General features: G+C 37.3%; 1 protein-coding gene across 2 annotated transcripts in view; it reads left to right on the top strand.

Moving 5' to 3' along the window:
- Positions 1–22,688, top strand: part of LOC131432259 (cilia- and flagella-associated protein 298-like) — a 57,965-nt gene that overhangs the window by 25,593 nt on the left and 9,684 nt on the right. The window contains exon 1 of one of the 2 annotated variants that reach the window (XM_058598405.1): positions 13,751–17,237. The exons of the other annotated variant lie outside the window; for it this stretch is intronic. Coding sequence (XP_058454388.1) covers positions 15,817–17,237 — 1,421 coding nt within the window. The 5' untranslated portion in view covers positions 13,751–15,816. Of the gene's footprint in view, positions 1–13,750; positions 17,238–22,688 lie in introns of those variants that run through there. 2 annotated transcript variants of the gene reach the window in all.

Raw genomic sequence — 22,688 nt, forward strand, 5'->3', positions numbered from 1 at the left:
TGAATGTATGATTCCATTGGCATAGCTGGAAATTAAATAATACATGCATGTCTGAAACATAATTTCTATACTTTTTACTTATATTTTCCCCGATGTCAACCTTTTTTTAGATTTTCTACTATTCTATAGTGTATTTTTTATATTTTTTAACGATACTGATAGAAGTAAAGTGAATTGTCGTTGAAACAAAACAACAATTGGAATCCAAGTTAACTGTAACTTATTCCTTACATATCTTTTTCGTTTCAACATAAGCATAGTCAGTAACAAAATTGCCACGAAAATTCTTCTGCAGACGTCTCATTGACCGGAACGCAAATCGAGGTCAATGAGTGTACAACACTTCTGATAGTTTTTGAGTAGCTGGAATTCTCGACATCGATTTTTTTTAAAGTTCTATAATTTCAGCTAAGCCGTGTTCAAGTGACGAGTGAAAATTACATGAGGAACATGTAGAACTCAATTAGCCATGTCGAAAAATAAAATACAGTTGATAAACGGAAAACGTGTTTTGTTCATTTTGAAGCTAATGTTGCATAAAAATTGATTTGAAACAAACATAATACATAGTATGTGTAACTTAATATTCGACAAGTTAAAGCTTGCTTCAGATAGAATTGGAACAAAGACAATTGACCGGCCTGTATTTCAGTTATTTATTATTGAATTCAAAATCTTTTTTTATACAAATGTAGCGTTTTCTTCATACCTTTAAGAAAAAATACGGATAAAATTATTCGTCACGGTTTCGAAGGAATTCTCGAATTTTTCCTGTAACACGGCTCATTAGGCGGCGCACACCTTCTTCGTCCATCATTTTGGCTATCTTATTCCACCAGGTCGTCATCTGATTGTTGTCTTTGACAACCTTTCCCTTTGCCTCGAGTCTTCTTTTCATGATTGCCCAGTATTTCTCAATAGGGCGGAACTGGGGGCAGTTGGGTGGGTTGAGGTTTTTCGGAACAAACTAGACCCCTTTCTCTACATACCATTCTTGAATGACTTTGCTGTAATGACAGCTTGCCAAATCTGGCCAAAACAATACGGGATGGTCGTGGGATCGAATGAACGGCAAAATTCGTTTTTGGAGATACTCTTTTTGGTATAGTTCCGATGTCATTGTTTTATTTGTAACGAAAATATTCGTTTTTTGCCACAGCTGCAAATGCCCTGCCAAATCATACATTTTCTTGCAAATTTGTCGGCAAAAACAAATTTAAATTTGGCTGGAACATCCCCCCGAGTCGTTGCCAAGTAAAATTTTTGACCTGGGATTTGCCCGAAGTCAGCCTTGACATAGATTTCATCATCCATCAGAAGACACCCGTCGAACTTGGTCAGCACCTGGTCATATAATTTCCGAGCACGAATTTTGACCACACTATTCTGTTTTATAATCCGAGTTGGCTGTTTGCTAGATCGATACGACTTGATTCCTTCCCGGAGTCGAGTTCTCCTCACGGTACTATGGGCAGCACCGAATTTTCTGGCCAAATTACGGCCCGACAGATTAGGATTCCTCTTAATCGTCTTCAAAATCTTACCACGCAGTTTCCGGTCGACAGTTCCACTCCGACGATTGGCTTGAGGCTTCTGAATCGTCGTCAATGTTTCCTTATACCGTTTGATAACGCGCTATACGATATTTCTGGGCAATTTCAGCTGTTTAGCTACCCTAGATGCAGACCACAATGGATTTTACAAACAACTGTGAACAATTTTTTTCCATGTTGATTGTTTACAAAATACAGTCGACAAATTCCCGACACGTGGGCGCCAAGAACTTCCAAATTCGTCCAACAGAAGCGCCACAATATGAGCAAAAGTTTGTTCCAATTCTAAATGAAGCAAGCTTTAAATTACATGAAATGATCACTTGTTTGAAAGAAGCCTATATTTTTTTACTGAATCAATTCTAAGAAAAGGCATTCATAGCACATAACAGTATCGAGAGCAAAACAAATGATATTGAAGCATCGATATTGCTTAACAGTTAAATGGTATATATAAATTCACACAGTTTTTAATACTCTGTAAATTAGTTTGGAAAGAAATCCGTTACAGTTGCTATAACTACAAAATCATAAAATATCATATCATTTTATTTTCCCGCGCAATATTGATAACTTTACTTGATTTTATGATCGAAATAACCCAAATCATGAGCAATAACCTAAAATACATCATGGTCGGAATATGCGTTAATTGAGAAATGTATTTCATTCGAAACTCGTCACTCCAACTTTTCTGTTGGACATAATTTTGAACCCTCTGAAGCATGAGATAATATGATCAAATCATGGAAAGGTAAAAAGCACATAAAAGTATGCCATCAGTAATCAAATCGTTTGTTTGATTCTGAGGAATATATAATATATATTCATCGAATGCAAGGCATGAAATTTATCTTGCTCAACCATCATTATCTAACTACACCTATGAAATGAAACAGAATTGTAGGTTTTTTGCATCGCCACTTTAAAGCACAGTTCGAATTTTTTAACACTCATGACCCTATAATTCCTGTACAGGAAGTTGGAACCGATTAAATTCAAAGCAAAGTCTTGGAATTACATTCCTTTTGTGGAATCTGGCCTTTCTGTTTCAACAGACTTCGCAGCCGATTCTTAGCGTACAGAATCAACAAAAGCCTATTTGATCTTAAGTTTGTGAAAGTTGTTTCAGTCATCTTTGAGAAAACGATATGAGTTCCATTTAGAAGTATTCGTACACTATTTCCGATATTTACTGAATTGGAAATTGAGGAGTGGTATCGCCAAAGTCGGTTCGTCTGACCATAAACAAACAAGAACTCATTTTTTTTTATTTTATTTATTTATTTATTTAATCAACAGACAAATTTAAGTCCTAATGATTGTTTTTAAGAATATTAAAAAAAATTTCTCTTATTCGGCTGCGGGAAAAATGAAAATCGAATCTCGTAGAAACACCGTTGAAGGTTCGTTGCAATCCAATGACGGCACCGTTGATTCCGTAGTTAGTACGACGTAGAGGCAATCTGAGGAGGTTGTTGTTGCGTAGAGCTCTGGAACGAACATTGATGTTGATTTAACTAAGAAGTGCTGGGCAATCGATATTGTTCGTCAAGACATCGGCAATCAGCATTGCACGGAACAGGTCACGACGCACTTGCAAAGTATCGAGCCCGAATAGCATTCCACGGCTTTCGTAGCTCGGCAGCTGATGAGGGTTGGTCCAGGGCAATTTGCGAAGAGCGAGACGAACGAAACGTCGTTGGATTGACTCAATTCTGAGAACACCGTTAACATAGTGAGAGTTCCATATCACCGAGCAGTATTCGAGTGTTGAGCGAACAAGTGAGCAGTAGAGCGACTTCAAACAGTATATATCTGTGAAGCGCTTAGCAATTCTCATAACAAATCCCAAACAATGAGAAGCCTTCGTAACTATGTAACCAATATGCTGCTTGTAATTCATTTGCTCGTCTAGATAGACTCCAAGATCCTTGACACAAGTGACTCTTTCAATCGCTGCATCATGGAGGCAATAATCAAACCGCAAAGGGTCTTTCTTACGAGTGAATGTGATAATAGAGCATTTGCTAATGTTTAAAGTCATTCGGTTGATCTCGCACCACCTTGACAAAATGGTCAGTTGAAGCTGAAGGTATGAAGCATCCTCTGCACTCTTGATTATTTGGTATAACTTTAAGTCATCAGCAAAAGATAGTCGTGGACCTTCCAGTGAGTAAGTTACATCGTTTAAATAAAGGAGGAAAATCAGTGGACCGAGATGGCTTCCTTGAAGTATTCCGGAAAAAGCAAAGAACTCCTGCGATAGACTGTCATTGATTTTAACTGCCGTCGATTGCAGAGATACGATTGCACCCATCGAAGAATACTGGAACCGAAACCCAGCCTATCCAGTTTGGCGATCGTGATTGATTTTATCAAAAGCTGCGGAGAGATCCGTGTAAATAGCACCCGTTTGGAAGCTATTAGACATAGCATCCATTATGTATGTCGTAAAAGATAAGAGATTAGTAGCAGTGGAGCGTTTCGGCATGAATCCGTGTTGAGTTTCCGCGATGTATTGTTCACAGTGGTCAAAAATTAGCTTAAGAACTACTAATTCGAACAATTTAGATATGGCGCTTAGGGCAGTAATTCCACGATTTGAATTTGCATCGGCACTTTATTTAATATTTTGAATTTGACACTCATGACCTGATAATTTTTTGCCTTCCTCATATAGGAAGGTTATGCAAACACTGTGAAAACCAACTTTCGAACCGAAGCCCAAAGAGACGAGTGTCATAAACCATTTGATTCAGTTTGTCGAGAACGCAAAATGTGTCTGTGTGTATGTAATGTTTGTTTTTGCACTACCAAATTCCTGAATATTGTTTAGATCCGACTATGACATAGAATGTGCAAAAAAAAATATTACAACTTTTCGCGGAGATGGCTGAACTTCATAAAATTATATTCAAATAAAAGGTCTTGGAGTTCCATACAAAATTCCATAGTTTGGTTCGGATCTGGCTTCCGGTTCCGAAATTTGGAGTCAAATGTACAAAAAAAAAATATGTGTACTAACTTTTCTCGGAGATTTTCACAATATTAAATTCAAATGAAAGGTCTTATGATCCAATAGAAAATTTCTGAATTTCATTTTAATCCGAATTCCGGTTCCGGAATTACAGAGTGATTAAGGGGCTGTCCATAAAAGACGTCACGCCGCAAGGGGGAGGGGAGAGTTTCATAAAACGTGACCTTTTGTGACAGGGGGAAGGGGGGGAGGTTTTTGGAATGTGACGTCCAATATTTTCAATGAGCGCATTTTTGAAATACCTAATTATATTACTGCTTTGCCCTATTTCCTGAAAAAATCTCCACAATAAACGTTTACATTCTATAGGAAAACGTGTATTTGTTGATGTAAAAGCTTCTTCTTGTAAATTCGGAAATGAGTGATGCAGGAAATCATTTCTGTTGCGATTAGCAAAAGTGCACGGAGGAGCGAGTAAATTTGCGAAATTAATAAATTTTGCCTAATAAGAGTAAAAAATAAAAAGATGCCTTCAAACAGTTTAACTTAAGTTAAGCACTGACAATTTAAGGTACAAATCTTCAAATATCAAGGGGAACGTGCCATTTGAGCCAATTTGTTCTGATTCCTAATTCCATCTTAGAGCGATATCAATCTTCAGTTCAACAACGCCATCGCACGGCAACACATACAACATATCATGTCAATTGTATGGGTGCGCAGTACTGCTATTTTCGCCCAAACGAATTTGACATTTCTCTCCCCTACTTCTATGTACGAGCTTCGATGCGGACTCGCCTGAGGGCGCCATGTTCGCAAAAAAGGATGTTGCCAATGATTTGTTCGAGAAATCTGAGAGTTGGATATCTTGTTAATATGATGTCTTTGTTTTGGTGCAGTTTATTCAATTGTGATGATTCCAACCAAATACTTTCGTTAATTTATATAATTGATATTAATAAAATAATTCCGATGATTTTGTAGTTTTAGGGATATTTTTTAATCTAATGACAGCATGTAATAAATCGATGTTTCCCTCATATTTGTACGGTTTGTCACACTTATTGAGAATGTATTGAGATGAATTTTATTTGTTTTGAATTCGTGACATGTGACATAGAGGGGGGTGGGGGGTCTTTGCTTCTGTGACAATTTGTGACAAAGGGGGATGGGGAGTCAAAAATCGTCAAAAATAGCGTGACGTCTTTTATGACCCTAATGTAAAAATTCCAATTTCAAATTATTTACTCTCTTTTCCCAGAAATGAAATAAACGGTCCTGAACTTCATCTAGATCTGATTTCCGGTTCCGGAATTACGTTATAAAGAGTGTTGAACATTTCAAGCAGTTACACAGAGCAGTGATGTAAAACACAGGAAAATTTCAAATCAGTTCCAATCACTAGGCCTTGCTAGTTGACGGCCAAACGTATGCATTCCGGCTATACCAGTTCCCGGCTTTCGATTCCGGAAGCACTGGAAATAGTGGTAACAAACTCTAAAATGAAACGATCTCATTTTTCACAGTGATGGTCTATGGTCTTATGATTCCATATATAATTCCTGTATTTCATCCGGATCTGACTTCCGGTTCTGGAATTACAATGTGTTGAGTGTCCAAAATTTTAAACCGTCTTATAAAGCGCACCGGCACGATAGAATAACGAACCAAGCACGCTGTGTGTGTGTGTTCGATTTCGTACACACGATAAAGAAAACATAAACCAATACCAAAGCTCGTTTTTGAAAGCACAAGCAAGTCCATCGGCACCGGGCAAACATGAGTTCGAGTTTGTATGTGATTTCTGTTGAATACGGTTCTGAGATTGAGACAAGATAATGAAAGATAAAAATGTCTAACCTTCATATAGATTGTAAAACTAGTTGAACCTGCAGGCATGGCTATTTATTGCCTCTAAAAACTTACTGCAACTTCGACAGTCTCCCGATTCTGGTTCCGGAAACAGTTATTCAAAATGTACAATATGAAACTTGGATCGACTTCTCGTGAAATATTAATGAGAAAGGCACCAGTACACCATTAGGTGGATTAAAACAGGTTTTTAACTATTCGCACTCAGAAAAATCCTCACTTCAATGTTTCGTGAAAACGTATGTGTTTTTACCTTTTTTTATATATATAAAAAATAGGTATAGAATTCGCTCAAACTTTAGAAAAATTTCCGAAGCCCGGAGAGCCGAATGTCAAATACCAATCGATTCAGCTCGACGAACTGAACAAATGTCCGTGTGTGTGTCTGTATGTGTGTTGTCAACTAGTAGGTCGAGATCTCAGAGATGGCTGGACCGATTGTGATCAAACTAGTAGCAAATGAAAGGTTTCCCCGTCACCCAGAACGCTATTGAATGGTTTTGAGATCGTATGTTTACTTTTTGAGTTATACGAAGTTTTATGTCAAAATTTTCAGTTTTTTGACAGTATCTATCACAATTGACCTTGAAAACAGAATATGTTTAAAGACTTAGATTCCGCACGGTAATATCTATCCATCAAGCCATAGATTGTTAAAATCCATCCATTTTTAACGGAGATATCGATATTTTTGTGTAAGCGACTTTTCGCTTTATTCCAGCAGTAGAAGTTTTGAGCGCTGTATGGCAAAGAAGTGCTTGGGAGCAACGCAAAACAAGATTTTTTATACTGTTACATACAATTGTTTTTAAGTACCAAAAAGGCTGTGTACAGCATCCTTTTTCATGACCGATTTTAGCACGGTTCGTTTTTGGCAACATAATCGTTCGAATATGACATATGTAAACCAGGTGATGGCAGCATTTTCAAGTTGAAAGTAACTCCATAATTATATTTATTTAAACGACTTAAAGGAATAAATGCTGGAAGAACATAACACCCATATACCATTCAAATCAGTTCGTCAAGATCAGCAAATGCGTGTGTGACAAATAATTTCACTAAATTTTTTCGGAGATGACTCAAACGTTTTCTACAAACTCATATTCATATTAAATGTCGTATGCTCCCAAACAAGGTTCCTGAATTATGGATGGTTCCGACCTCTGGTTCCGGAAATGGAACATTTTGAAACAAATGTAAACTATACAGCTACTCAGGTGAATTTATCTGACTTCGGCTACACCGATTTTCGAATTACGGTTCCAGTATCGATTCGTTTCTCAAAGCTCAATCATTTGCTCAAAAAAAGGTAGATCGACAAAGGCAAAATTAATTAATTTGATCAGATTCTGACTTCCGATTCTGGAATTACAGGATGATGAATTTTTAAAATTCAAACCGATAGATGACAATCCCGAAAAGCTTTAAAGTTGGACTCAAAACTATTGCAATTTATTCGTCATATAGCCATACGAATCGGTTTGGGTTATGCTCTGGAAGTACCTTGAATAACTGTAAACTCTAAAGGGGAACTGTCACACTTTTAGATTCAAATTCGATCTGATTTGCAGTTTCGACATTACAGAGTAATGAGTGATTAAAATCTCAAATTGCCGCTTAATACGACGGTCATTAAAATTATGTCATGAAAACTGAAACACCGAAGTATATTCATGGTATCATCTCACTGCTAGGTGGATTAAGCACGTTTTTATCCATAGAACTTTTCTTGTTATAATTATGTGACGTATAGATATCACAAAATGAACTTATGAACTCCTATTCCACATTTGTATCAAGTAATATCTATGTGACTTTTTTCGTAGATTTTATAGAATAATTTTGTGAAATTCATACGAAGTTCATTTAAATTGTAATGTGAAACTACTTTCATCTGAACTTATTTTTTACCAGCATTTTACTTAAATGGCACATTATTTTCATGTAATTGTTACTAAGTTCTATATTGAATCTGTTATAATTAAGATAACAGTTCGGCTGAAAAGTTCGTATCGTTTAATAGAAACACACATTTTTTTGCCAAAATTCGTTTTTATTATTCAACATAATTGCCATCAGAGGCGATACAGCGATTATAGCGATCTTCCAACTTTTCGATACCATTTTTGTAGTACGATTTGTCCTTTGCCTCAAAATAGGCCTCAGTTTCAGCGATTACCTCTTCATTGCTTCTAAATTTTTTACCAGCGAGTATTCTCTTGAGGTCTGAGAACAGGAAAAAGTCACTGGGGGCCAAATCTGGAGAATACGGTGGATGAGGGAGCAATTCGAAGCCCAATTCGTTCAATTTCAGCATGGTTTTCTTCGACTTGTGACATTGTGATTGTGAGCTCACGCGGCACCCATTTTGCACAAAGCTTTCTCATATCCAAATATTCGTGAATAATATGTCCAACACGTTCCTTTGATATCTTTAGGGTGTCAGCTATCTCGATCAACTTCACTTTACGGTCATTGAAAATCATTTTGTGGATTCTTTTCACGTTTTCATCGGTAACAGCCTCTTTTGGACGTCCACTGCGTTCATCGTCTTCGGTGCTCATATGACCAGTACGAAATTTTGCAAACCACTTACGAATTGTTGCTTCGCCCGGTGCAGAGTCTGGATAACACTCATCAATCCATTTTTTGGTATCGGCGGCACTTTTTTTCATCAAAAAGTAGTGTTTCATCAACACACGAAATTTCTTTTTTTCCATTTTTTTCACAATAACAAAAGTAGCTTCACTCAAAATGCAATATCTCACAAACTAATAATCAGACAGCTGTCAAATTTATTCACGTATCTTTTGAAGGTTGGTACTAACGGAAAATGGTATGGATTTAATTCTAGTGGCGCCCTCTCATAGAAACGATACGAACTTTTCAGCCGATCTGTTAATCTTAATCTAATAAATTACATAATCTATTGGACATAACATTGCGATAAAATTTTGTTCGCTCGCAGATATTCTGAAAATTCTACTTTTAAATGACATAAAATTTCGATTCTGTTGAATCACTGGAGCAAAGTATCAGAAGTACAGAACGCATTGTTCTAAATGTATGATCTGATCCCTTCTCCGGAGCAGCTAAACTGAAGCAAACATTATTCCCATTAAGTAATGCATTCAGCTGAAACTAGTAATTCAAGATGTGATTTCGTTAATCCACTTTTAGAAGAGTGATGTGATGGAACACAGTCTAGAGGTTTTGCCCTTTGAACTCCACTGTAGGGAAATACAAAATTGAATAGTGGTTCAGTTTCGTATTTTTGACGCACAGAATTTTCCACATAAGGTTAACGTGTGGATTTTTTTGAGTGCGTTTATTCATACCCGGCTTTAACCTGCCTATGGTCGTTCACCGGGTGAAGACCTCAGAATTCCGTAACCAGAAATCGAATCCAAATATATGGCACCTTAGCCAATAAAACGTTTTTGTGAAAATCGATGCAACCATCATTCAAAAATAGAGTATCATTTTGAAATTTTTCGCCACTACTTTCGGTGCTTCTGATACCGGAAACTGGTAAATGGTAGTACTGAGGTAGGTTTATGTAATCACCAATTAACAAGATCTGCAAATTAGAAGAATTTACCAATCAGTTTTATCTGATTTGTATTTAATCCACCTAGTGGAACCGGTATAATCGAAGTTGGTTCAAGAAAAATGACTGGGATCCATTTTTGAATCTATGACTAAAATCTTCGGTCGTTAATCGAAAACCGGGAACAAGGAAAGCCAAATTAATGTTTGGCCGTCTACTGGCAATGACTACCGATTGAAATAGTTCCGGAAACCGAGAACCAGCTTAACCTGAATCGGATTGTTTGGTTGTCTATTGACAATGGCTACCAATTGGAATAGTTTCGAGGCCAGTTTAGATATTTTTATATGCTTTAAACCTAGCAAAACCTTGGCATTACATTCCTTTTGTGGAATTTAGCCTTTCTGTTTCAACAGACTTCGCAGCCGATTCTTAGCGTACAGAATCATTGCATGGCTAGTACTATGGATTCTACTGACACTGATAATCCTTCCAGGTCGGGGCTCGAACATACGGCAACTGGCTTGTAAGACCAGCGTCTTATGCATTGAACCGCCAACCTGGGTGCTTTAAACTTAAGTTTGTTGAAATCGGTCACTCCATCTTTGATAAAAGTGAGGAAGTAATTTTAAAATAAGAATTGATCACCCTGTAATTCCAGAGCCGGATGTCGGATAAAAAAAAATTCAGGAACGTTATATGGAACAATTGTATCTTTCATTAGAATCTAAGTTTGTGAGAATCGTTTCAGCAGAAAAGTTAGAGTATTTATTTTCATTATTTTGCACATATCACACTGTAATACCAAAACCGGAAATTAGATTCGAATAAAATTCAGGAATTTTCTGTAGGGAGACCTTCATTTGAATCCAAATCGATGAAAATCTGATCAGCCATCTACGAGAAAAGTAAGTGCAAAAAATGTTACATACATACATACATACATACATACATACATACATACACACACATACAGACATTTTTCGTATTCGACGAACTGATTCGAATAGTATGTGATACCCGGCCCTCTGGACTTCGGCTAAAAAATCGGTTATCACAGCGATGAGAAAGGTAAAAATAGACTGAGATTAAGATAGAAAGGCAAAAATACATAGAAATTTTTTTTTCAATTATAGCATTGCAATCACGGAATCGAAAATCGGATGCAGATAGAATTCAGGAATTGAAAACCATGAAATTATAAGACCTTTCAATTGCATCTAAAAATCGGTTCAGCCATCTCTAAGGAAATGGGATACAAATTTGATCAATTATGTGCTTATATTACTCCGTAATTTTTGAGCCGGAAATCGGATCGCGAATAAATTTACTAGCAGGGTATGGGAGCATAAGACCTTTTTTTTTAAACTATTATATTTGAAACCGGTCCTTCTATGTACGATAAAAGTGGGTGCACATTTTTTCATTATTTGTGTGAACAAAATTGAATTGACAAAGCAAATCATATGGTGCTCTAAGGCTCTCTACTTGAATCTAAGTTTGTGAAAATCGGTTCAGTCATTCCCGAGAAAATTGGGTGCGTATTTCTGTAACACACACACACACACACACACGGATATTTTGCGATTCTGATGCACTGAGTAAAATGGCATATGGCATTCAGCTTTTCGGATCTCGGTTGCAAAATAGACAGATCGCATCAAGACAGATCGCATAGCTTTTCCACACGGAACCACCCGCGATCCCATTTCAACCAGAATATTAGTTGATTTTCTGAATTCGATTGGTTAAAATTTGGTACAACTTATCGATTGTTGTTTTAACTAAACTGTCATTTTTGTTTTTCGATTAGCAGAAACGATGGTTGAAACAACTAATTTAACTGTTTGAAAAAAAATGCTGTCAATTAGTGAGGACACATACCTTTCAATTTCAAAAAATATTTTAGTTGAAATAACTGGTGTTGTTATTGTAACAAAATTCTGTTAGTTGAAAAATAAATCGGTTTTATTTGTTTGTTTGTTTTGAGATCAGTAAAGATCTAAATTCTAAAAAAAATACTTCTGATTCGATCGGAAATGATTGATGTAGAAAAACGTTTTTAATCAGCAAAAGTGCCCGGAGGGGCGAGTAAATTAGCGGAATTATTAAATTTACCTAAAATGATGCCTTCAAACGGTTGAACTAAAGTTATGCACTGACAATTTTAGTCAATTTATATGAGCTTGTGTGTATCAACCGCTGGGAATTGGAATATTGCGACGGCAATTCAAACGCGCCTTCAATCCCAGCGCGTTCTGTGCGTTTGAAACCCTTCGCTCCTGTTACTTTTATAAATTAAATTCATGTCAAATAGCGTTTTATTGCTAATGCATGAACATCATCATCGGTAACAAACAGCTGGAAGTAAAACAGTCTGCAGGAAGTAAATAATGATCGAATTTGAAGCATAAAATTTTTGCGCATACCTGAAAAATTACGAGATGATCATTCATTAACATTTTCTAATTTGTCACCAAATCTTTTTCATCTCAAACGAGGTTAACTTTATCACAACACCGCTGTTAGATAAACACTTGTTATCATAAAATTCTCAAATCGAATGAACACAATTTCACCGAACGCTTTAACCATCGATGTTGTTTTCATTGACATTTTGAAGCGACGCGAACAGATTTCAACTAAAAAAGTTGTTGATTTTGCATTGCAATTATTGTTTTGCTTTCAACTGTCTCCGGCATTTGACAGCATTCAAAACAACATATTTTTCAACTACTTGAATATATGCAAATCAAAAACCATTTTGGTTGAATCAAAAAGAAATTAGTTAAATCAACTATCGCAAAAATCAAAATCTGCGATATCGCAATTTTATGATCGAAGGGTTCTCCGTGATATGAAAAAGTCAAAAAGCCTTTTGCATATGAAGAAATTTTTAATATTCTCAATTCACGCATATTGTTACTGAATTTCACGAAAATTGTGCCGAGACAGACACATCCGACCGTTCGGTAATTAACTCGGCAAAATATAATTTGATGAGAAATTTAGGCAATGCCAGATTTAACAATTTATTAAATGTTATGTGTGTATATAGGTTAAAGATCGGCTAGAGATCGTTCATTTTTCCACACTTATGAGAATGCGAATTCATTGAATTCGTCTCAATTTCTATTATCTGAAATCAAGCAATCAAATCTATTCAAATAAATATGATTGCACTCAATGACGAAAATCATTTCCGTGATTTCCGATACAATATATATATTTTTGGACAAATTCATTCAGTCTAAATAAAAAATAAATCAATCAAAACTGATGATTTCACCAACTAGTTTTGACAAACTTCGGCTGAAAGATCGGCAAATCTTCTTAACGAATCTCAGAACGTAATCCATCGATTACAGAATTATTGAACTAAGAAAAGTTTTGTGTTACCGTTTAGAGCCGGAATTTCATGTCTCTTCTGCAAAGCACGAGAATTGGTTTTAATCGTTTTACAATAAACTTATGTTGAGTAATGCTTTATTTCTTAACTAACCTTGTATGACAATAATTGTTTCAATATGCTACGTTTATAACCGAAATTATAATTCGTAAGCATCTGAATCATAATTTCGGTTATAAACCTGTTTTCACAATCTGACAGAACTCCGTGAGATGGAGACGCCAAGTGAAGCATTTCAAATAACATTAACAATCTGTCGAAGTTGAGCAAATGGTAAACATCAATTATAACGCGTTAAAAAAAAACAAACATACAGAGAAAAACCTTGCTCACTAGCGCAAACTCTCAGAGAAAGCTTAAAGGAGAGAAAACTCGGAAAATTTCACAGCCTTGTTGTCGTCACTAAAACAGCTCGATGTTCAGTTTGCGAGGATATTTTATTGTGATACTATCCGTAATCGGTGTATAGATGGTTTAGTTTTTGTCTTTTCTTTGTATATAGAAAACGTGTCGAGTGAAAACATTCAATAGTATCAAAGAATAAATTATCATTCTATGCATTTCTCCACTAAAATCTTGGGCCGCTTCGATTTTCATTGTTCAAGGATAATAATAATATCCGTTCCTAGCAGACTTTCCGTCTCGATTTTATCTACGTGGTGACAAGAAGCAGCGCAAGAAGAAAAAGAAGGCTGAACAAAGATGATTACCAAGTGGAGCTGCTAGCGAAGTTGGTAGTGGGTGACTTTTTTCTCAAGAGTCAAGGTGTTTTTAAATACAGGACACACTTTCAGAATCAATGCAGATAGAATTTTGTGTAACGATTGAAGCTGGTGAAAGTGGTAGATAATCAGTGTTATGCACTACCACTGGGGAAGTTTTTCTTATTTCTAAGGAAGGTGTTTCATGCTTAAGCGCCATTTTGACGTTTTAAAAATGCATACAGAAAGTTTCACCCTCAGTAGCGGTGTGACCTGGTATTAGGTCTATAATCATCAAGAAAGGATCGAAAATAATTGGAAAATATGAGTCAATGCATACAGAAAAATAATCTGCTTGGGTAAATGAATAAAATTTAAAGGAGCCACACGCAGAAGGTTCGATTTTCTCGTTATAATGGTGTTGCGTGTCTTGATTGGTGGTAATTTGATGTGAACTTAGTAAGGAAGGAAATGACCGCCGTATAATTTAATGGAAAACGTGAACCATATTCAATGTACATCAAGAACAACGGCGTCACTTCGCTAACCATGCTATGTAAGTGAAGGAAATAAATGGAATATGCTAAAAAGTGGTGCATTATTCACATGCCGACTGTGGCAGTGAGACAGCTGGATGTAGGAAACGTCAATATATCGGAATCGTAACGACAGATTCGGCGAAATCGTGTCGTAGTGTACAAATTCTAATTCGATGGATCGCCCACATTCCGAACCGAAAGAAAGTTAGATATTTGCTTTGTGAACCGTATGTTGGTGTAATCAATAAAACACTATCTTTGTGTGCAGCAATTGTGAAAGCTCAGTAAAAATAAAATTATTTATAATTCAAAATCAGTGAAAGACATGCAATAGTTATGTAAAGGAATAATAATTCGAGCTCGCCGACCGGATCAGTGAGAGAATGAGAGTGAACAGAATACCATGTGAATATAGAATGCTGTACATAAATGTGGTGCCAACAAACCTAGCTGGTGGAAGTTTGTAGTAAACTGCAGCAAAAACGACGAACAAACAATCAGCCGAGACAAACCTAGCTGTAATGCTAGGCTTGCTGGAGTAAAGTTGTCGCCAATTTCGCATTTCTCGCGACGACTGTGACTAGTACTCCGACAACGACCTCGTACATTGCAGAAAACCCGAACACTAAAATTATCCTTCGACACTGACTGATGGTATGAAACAGCGGATAGGTGGGAGGAAGCTCTGTCGTCACGCTATTTGCTTAGCTAGAAAAACCCGGCATTGTGAGAAATCATTTCTCCCGGAAAAACGCCATTCCATGACGTCCAGCAAGAAATGGACAGATTGTTGAGAGTGGGGCGTCGACGGCCCCCTTTATAATTGAACAGTTCAACTGATGAATGTTTGATAACATTTTTCAACTATAATCCCAAAACGCTAGTTTGTCGTCAGAAATACCATATCAATAGTTGCAAGTCGAAGGTTCGGCACCAGAAAGGTGTGCATGCGTGTGGTGTATCAATAGTTAAACTCTTTTACTTCAAATGCCATTGCTCCGAAGATATTCTGCAAAGTCATCGAACGGTTCGGGAAACTTTACCAAAGCGCTACCTTAGGGTTGTCGGATACTGTCGGATCGGTCAGTATCTTGGAAAGGTGTGTGCTTTTCGTTCTGGTGTATTTCTCGTAAAACTATTGTCTACTGTAACAGTTCAGTGGCACTACCGGACTAGCAATAATATCAACGAGGCAATCTCCGCGAGGCTATGGATGAGGAAATCGTTCCACGCACACTACGCGAAAAGTTGTTATTTTATACGACTGCCTTTTTTATCCTGCTCGGTACCTTTAGCCTTTTCGCCTTTCTGTTTCTGGTGCCATTTGTGATTGAACCCGCTTTTACTACCATTTTTATGCAATTCGATGAGTCACCTGCATTCTGTGTCACCGTCGACACGACGCATCTGTACGGTGCAAAGAACTGCAGTTGGGCGTCGTGTCGCGAAGGCTGCACCAAGGACATCTACGAATGTCAGCAGATTCGTGTTAACTACAAAACGAGCGCACAGCTAGCAGCAGCTGAGGCTGCAAAAGAGAACGCAACCGACGACGATCCTTCAACGATGTTCACAGCTGCTTCTGAAGCAGTTACAGCAACAGCTACAAAAATCACTGGTGATAGTAGTGTTAGTATTGATAATAGCAAAAGTAGTGTAAACATCAATTTGAATAGTGCTAGGGCAAGTAGTGAAGCAAAAAAACAAATTTATACCGTGGACAGGAAATCTCCATACACTTTCATGAGCGTCAGTAGATTCGATACGGCACTGAACAGATTCGAACGAGCAATTCGTGTAGACTACGACTACAGTGATATGCTGGTAGACGATAGAAGCAATGGTTTCGCTGATCACAAAAATGGTATCATTAGTTCTATCATTGGAGAGGATAATACATTGATGGAGTATCCGGATGATATGAATGAAATGACGGGAAATGAATCGGAATGGTTTTTCAGCGGAGCCAGATTGTTTCCGAACGTTAAAGGCTGCGGTTATCCACCGATGCTCAACTGTACTATTTGGACCAAAAAGTACTGGAAGATTGGTACGAATTTCTCGTGCTATTATTCGCGTGTGGATCCTGGTTTGGTAATAAGTGATCTGGATATGTGGCAGAATTCCCTTAATCTAGTGTTAGCCATGGCAATTCCCATTCCATCGTTCATAATATCAGTAATTTATCTCGCGTTCGCCTACTTTGTAATTTACAATGAAGACGAAGAAACTGCTTTACTTGATAAGGAAGGTGAGGAGGAAGGCGCCGAAGACGAACTGGATGGTACTGATGAAGGAAACGATAACAAAATCAACGAAAGCGAAGTTGAGACGTCTGCTAATCACTTAACTGAAAACGATTGTGACGGTGGAAACACGGTAGATTCAAACACAACAACTCCGATTAATCCGCTACCGAATGGAATTGCTAATTCGATACCCAATGTAAACACTACGAACACAAACACAACTGCTACTACCAACACAAATGGTTCTTCGAAGCCCATCACGCCAAACTCTGTATCCGACGTGAACTCATTTGGTCATCAACTTAAGGTGAAAATGGCCGACGAGATGTCCCGGGAGAGCATCGATGGAGGATTGCTATCAAACTCAGCGTCCATTCAAGGGTTAGTAAATCTATTTTCATTCATACGTTATCCTGTCATGTTTTCTCTTTATGCCTATACTGACTTGTGGGTCAGATTTGTTGATCATGGTTGATGGGTAATGAATAGGTGAGATTACTAGATTTTCTCCACGTAAGTTTTATTTTTTTTTAACTTGGTCCAAAACGTTATCGCCTTTTGTGATACTAGCTACATGAGAGAGTACGAACAGATATTACGATTCAACGTTTCGCAGAGTTACAAAAGATTTCGTGTTTTAGATGAAAAATTAGGTTTTTTTCATTCACGCAGAAGTATTCAAAAGACTGTACTCGAAGAAAATACAATAGAAAAAAATGGTAATCAAAACTTTATTTTTAGTCGGCTATTTATGAAACTCTCAGGGAATAAACAACTCATAAAAGTTATGTTTTTTGTATTGATTTATTTAATCTTGGACTTCAATTTCAGTCCAACAATTCCGCCATATTACGTACACACTCTCATCAATTCTTTCTAGAAACCCATGAAGACCTTTCCTGCTTTTCAGAGGTTGCCAATCATAATCGCCCGTAACCTTTCTAATGTGCGAAGTTCTGGTGAGTTTGGCGAATTTACCTCTTTCGGTACTTAAACAACATCGCAGGCTTAGTACAACTTAATCACCGGATTCGCGTAACAGCACGATGCCAGGTGCATCCAAAACAGAGTGCAAACAGAGTCGCTTTCGTGAAATCGGAAGAAGGGTAACAGGCACTTCCGGAACGAATTCGTCCTCATATACTAACATTAATGGCGCCGGTCGTTATGTACGGCTTGCTGAATCTGCCTCACCCACACATTGCCTGCCAGACCAAGTTCTTCTTGGCAAGTTTGTCGACTTTCTTCTTTCGCTGGATTTGCCTTCCAGCGAAAAAACTCTACGCAGGGAATCTGCTCGGCGTTCGGTGTCCTGGCGGGACCTGACCACCGTATTTTGTTTTACGGTTCGGATAGGCATTCTCATTTGAAAAAAATTCGATACTCATCTGTTAGATTATGACGAAATTTTATACATGTGAACATTACAATCTAAAGTAGTTCTACCCAAAATTTCATCAATTTTTACCCATGCAATAAAAAGCATTACTTGAAAGAAAATGATTCCTTTTTGTTCAGTATAGTCTGTAACTTTCAAATTGTCATCATTCTTTAAAAACTCTTCAATTATTTGGAAAGAGCCATTCAACTGACTCTGTGGTTGCCCGAAAATTATTAGTGTTCATATTGCTCGAGACTTCGCTGAATTCTATTTACTTGCTATATTTTAGTGATTTCCTTCATTTATTTAGAGCAAGACCAAACGAATTGCAGATTTCGTGGCGAGCACCTCTTCTTCTTCTTCTTCTTCTTCTTCTTCTTCTTCTTCTTCTTCTTCTTCTTCTTCTTCTTCTTCTTCTTCTTCATCGTCATCATCTTCTTCTTCTTTTTCTTCTTCTTCTTCTTCTTCTTCTTCTTCTTCTTCTACTTCTGCTTCTGCTTCTTCGTATCTTGATTGTGTCGAGGTAACGCCGGTTGCCTGGCCTGAATCACAGAGAACAGACATTCAATGTATGTAAGAAATCGCTTATAAGTTACCAATGAGTAACTCATGCATGCCAAATCGCATACAACGGTGATTTTTAACAAATTCTCACTTGTATGCTTTACACTGGTTTTTAAAAAAGTTTGTATCCGCTTTGATGTCCGTTTCCTGTAGAAATGGGCAAAACCGTGCATTTCAAAGAACCGCTCAGAACTTGACATATCTACCGAAAGTACAAGTTCTGTTAAATCGACTTTTAGTTCTTCTGAAATTTGTTTGTTTGTATGTACATTTTCATTTGTATCAGTTCGCTTTCACATCTCATCCAAGTCATTCGATAAAACAAAACCGCTTACGTTCGGGACAGAAGAAACCAGGTACAGTATTGTGTAGTGAACAATAGAACGACCTCGAAAATTTGTATGTTTTGTATACATTTTCAGATTTCGAATGTATACTTTTTCCAAGGCTGCTCGTCGCCAGTCTTTCATGGCACAAATGCAACATAGATATCCCTACATTCTATCGATCCACCTTGCTTGCTGCACTATTTTCCTTATTCCAATCGGATCAGATTCGAGAGTCGTTTTCACTCAGATGTCGCCCGGTATCTTGATGGTATGCCCAGCCATTCGAAGTCATTCGATTTTTGTCGTTGTGGTATGTTCGAGCCCTGACCTGGAAGGATTCTTAGTGTCAATAGGATTCATAGTACTAGCCATGCAATAATTCTGTACACCAAGAATCGGCTGCGATGTCTGTTGAAACAGAAAGGCCAAATCCCACAAAAATAATGTAATGCCATGACTTGGCTTTGTTTTGGTTGCATGAAGAAGCTACGAACTATTGAGTTTACTCCATTTATTGGGGTATGTGCAGACTTCTCTGCACAGGATTTAGCTGCTTTTCTCCTAGATTATCGAAATTTTTCTATAGTTGTAGCTTTTGTTTATATTAAGAGAGTTCTCTCTTCACTAGAGTCCAATATCGCTCTGTAGTTAGGTCGTAACTCCGGGTAGTTAGATGAATTTGTCTCTTTCGGCACAATATGGACTCCATTCGCCGTATACTCTATCGAAATATTTTTGGCGTTGTGACAAGATACCAAATCAAGCCAGAATAGCGAGGGAGTGCCATGGTTGTGTAGGAATGGTAACAATCGCTTTTTTGAGAATTCTTCATGATATATTATCTTGTTCACGGTAGCCATAAAGCTTTGGATAACTTATTTTTTGGAAAACTTGGCCTTTTTCTTCGTCCACGGTTTTCTTTTACACGGATTTTTTTAACACGGTACGTAACCCCCGTGTAAAAAGAGACCTTAGTGTACATACAAATGCACGTACGCACAAACATTTTATATAAAACTCTTACCTACAGGGTCCGGCACTCGAAGTGTAACCAATTAAAAAGGCCATAAATTCAGTTTGGAAAATTACTTTTACTTAATTCAAAGTACAAAATGTGTAAAAATAATACAAAATTCAGAATCAATTCACTTTTGCTCGATATGACCACCTTTTGCCTTGACTATGGCCTTGAGACGGTCAAAAAACGAATCGCAAGCTGCCCGAATGTGACTTGCAGGTGTATTTTGGCCCACTCGCGGACAATAACTTTTTTCAGCGCCTCGAGACTGGTGTATCTTTTAGTTCGGACTTTGCTCTCCAAAATGGCCCAAAGAGAATAATCCATTGGATTCGCATCTGGTGAATTCGAGAGCCATTGTGTGGACGTGATGAAGTTCGGAACGTTGTTTTTCAGTCATTCTTGGTTCACTCGAGCTTTGTGAGACGGTGCCGAGTCCTGCTGAAACGTCCATGGTCTGCCCACGGCTTCAAAGCAACCTCCAGAATACTTTTCCGATGATATGTCGCATTTACCTTGATGCCAGGCTCGAAGGTCTGAAGTTGGTTACACTTCGAGTGCCGGACCCTGTATATAGAAATAAATGCATGCTCGTAGAAGCTTTTATCGTAACCCTAACATATGTTAAGCACCCGTATATTACAAATTACAAATGCTTAATTATTAACTCCTCATATGCATTCTGCTGGTTGATTATTGTATCGCAAACTATTTCAACTTTATTATCATTATTATTATTATTATTATTATTATCATTATTATTATTATTATTATTATTATTATTATTATTATTATTATTATTATTATTATTATTATTATTATTATTATTATTATTATTATTATTATTATTATTAATATTATTATTATTATTATTAGTATGGGGACAATACTTGAAAATTTTCTCATATTTATCTTTTCCTGAGATCCAAATCTACGCTTCGATAGCAATTGAAATGTGATACAGCAACGATATAACTATCGACGTGCATGTGCAATATAAATGACGCTCCCGATAGCACGTTGTCTCAAGTGGGCCATCGGTTCAACATCTCCCGCCACGATAGACATAATAAAACCCATAACCTTAATGAGTTTTCTCTGATGGGACACAACAACACTTATTGAGTTGACTGTTGGGGTTGTTGTTGACAATCGCGTTCAACATAGCAGCTCATGCATTCAACATGTCGGAGAGGATTGTAATTACGAGATTGAAACAGAGATTCTATAATTTATCTGTTATCCATCGCATCTAGGTGGCAAAGCATTGATTTCATGAGTACAATGTCTCATGTTCGAACCCCGACCTTGATGGGTTCCCAGAGTCAGTAAATTCCTAACACTTCAGCTATGCATTTACCTTGTACTTCTAGTATTGGCAACGAAGTTTGTTCGACCGAAGGTCAAGTCCATCGTTGAAATGTAGTACTACTTCAAAGCGTTGTTTTGCTATGCTTTTCACACATCGCACGGATGATACCAGATTTGGGTGGCATCAGACCCTGTCAGCTTGGAGCGAAGTCAATCTTCAGTTCAGCAACGCCATCGCACGGCATCACATTCAACATATCATGTCAATTGTATGGGTGCGCAACCCTGCTATTTTGGCGCGCACGAATTTGACATTTTTCTCCCCTACTTCTATGTATAAGATTCGATGCGGGCTCGCCTGGGGGCGACATGCTCGCAAAAAAGGATGTTGCCAATGATTTGTTCGGGAAATGTGAGAGCTGGATATCTTGTTAATATGATGTCTTTGGTGGCATGTATGTATTTATGAATGCTTATGGTTCGTTATTTTCTTTCATTGGCATACATTTTGCACAATGCTCTCGGTGCATTGATAGTGAATTGAATATGGGATGTTTAATCTCATGAATGAATCTGTGTCTTAGTTTGATGCATTTGTAAATTAGACAAAAGTCGATCAATTCATCTGGCGGTTAAATACGATTTCGAATAGGCTTGATAGTATTGTTTATGTGTTGGAACCTTCATACTGATATACTAACAAAATGAAAACAAAATATCGAAAATATATGAAAATGTGTTTTTTCTAATTTTGTTGTTGTTTTTGGGCCAGAGGATTTGAACTAGGAGAAGGAGATCTTAAAAATCTACTTTCATCTCCCATTTTTTGGAAGATGGGCAAGAATTTAATTGTCGTACTAGGTAGGAATGCTGGTGTTAATTTGAGTGAAACGCAAATTTTTTAAAATAATTTCAAAAGAAATTATTCCATTTTGCCGGAAAAATCAAAGAACTAAAGAAAAATCAATCTTTATATGCCTATGAACACGAGTGTATGTAAGTTTAAGCATAACTACGAAACAACTAAACGAATCGCCACCAAGTTTGGTACATGTATCAAAGGTGTGAATCGATACTTTCTGACAAGTACAGATCCAGTGAAGAAAGCATCAGAGGTGGTCATAAGGGCAATCGTGAAGAAGAACTGTAGGGAAGAAAAGAAGAGTTCAGTGTAAAGTTTTTTCGACGAGAAACGATACTTCTTGACTAATACAGATACTACTTTCACA

Source organism: Malaya genurostris, chromosome 2 (genome assembly GCF_030247185.1).
Source record: "Malaya genurostris strain Urasoe2022 chromosome 2, Malgen_1.1, whole genome shotgun sequence".
Lineage (NCBI taxonomy): Eukaryota > Metazoa > Arthropoda > Insecta > Diptera > Culicidae > Malaya > Malaya genurostris.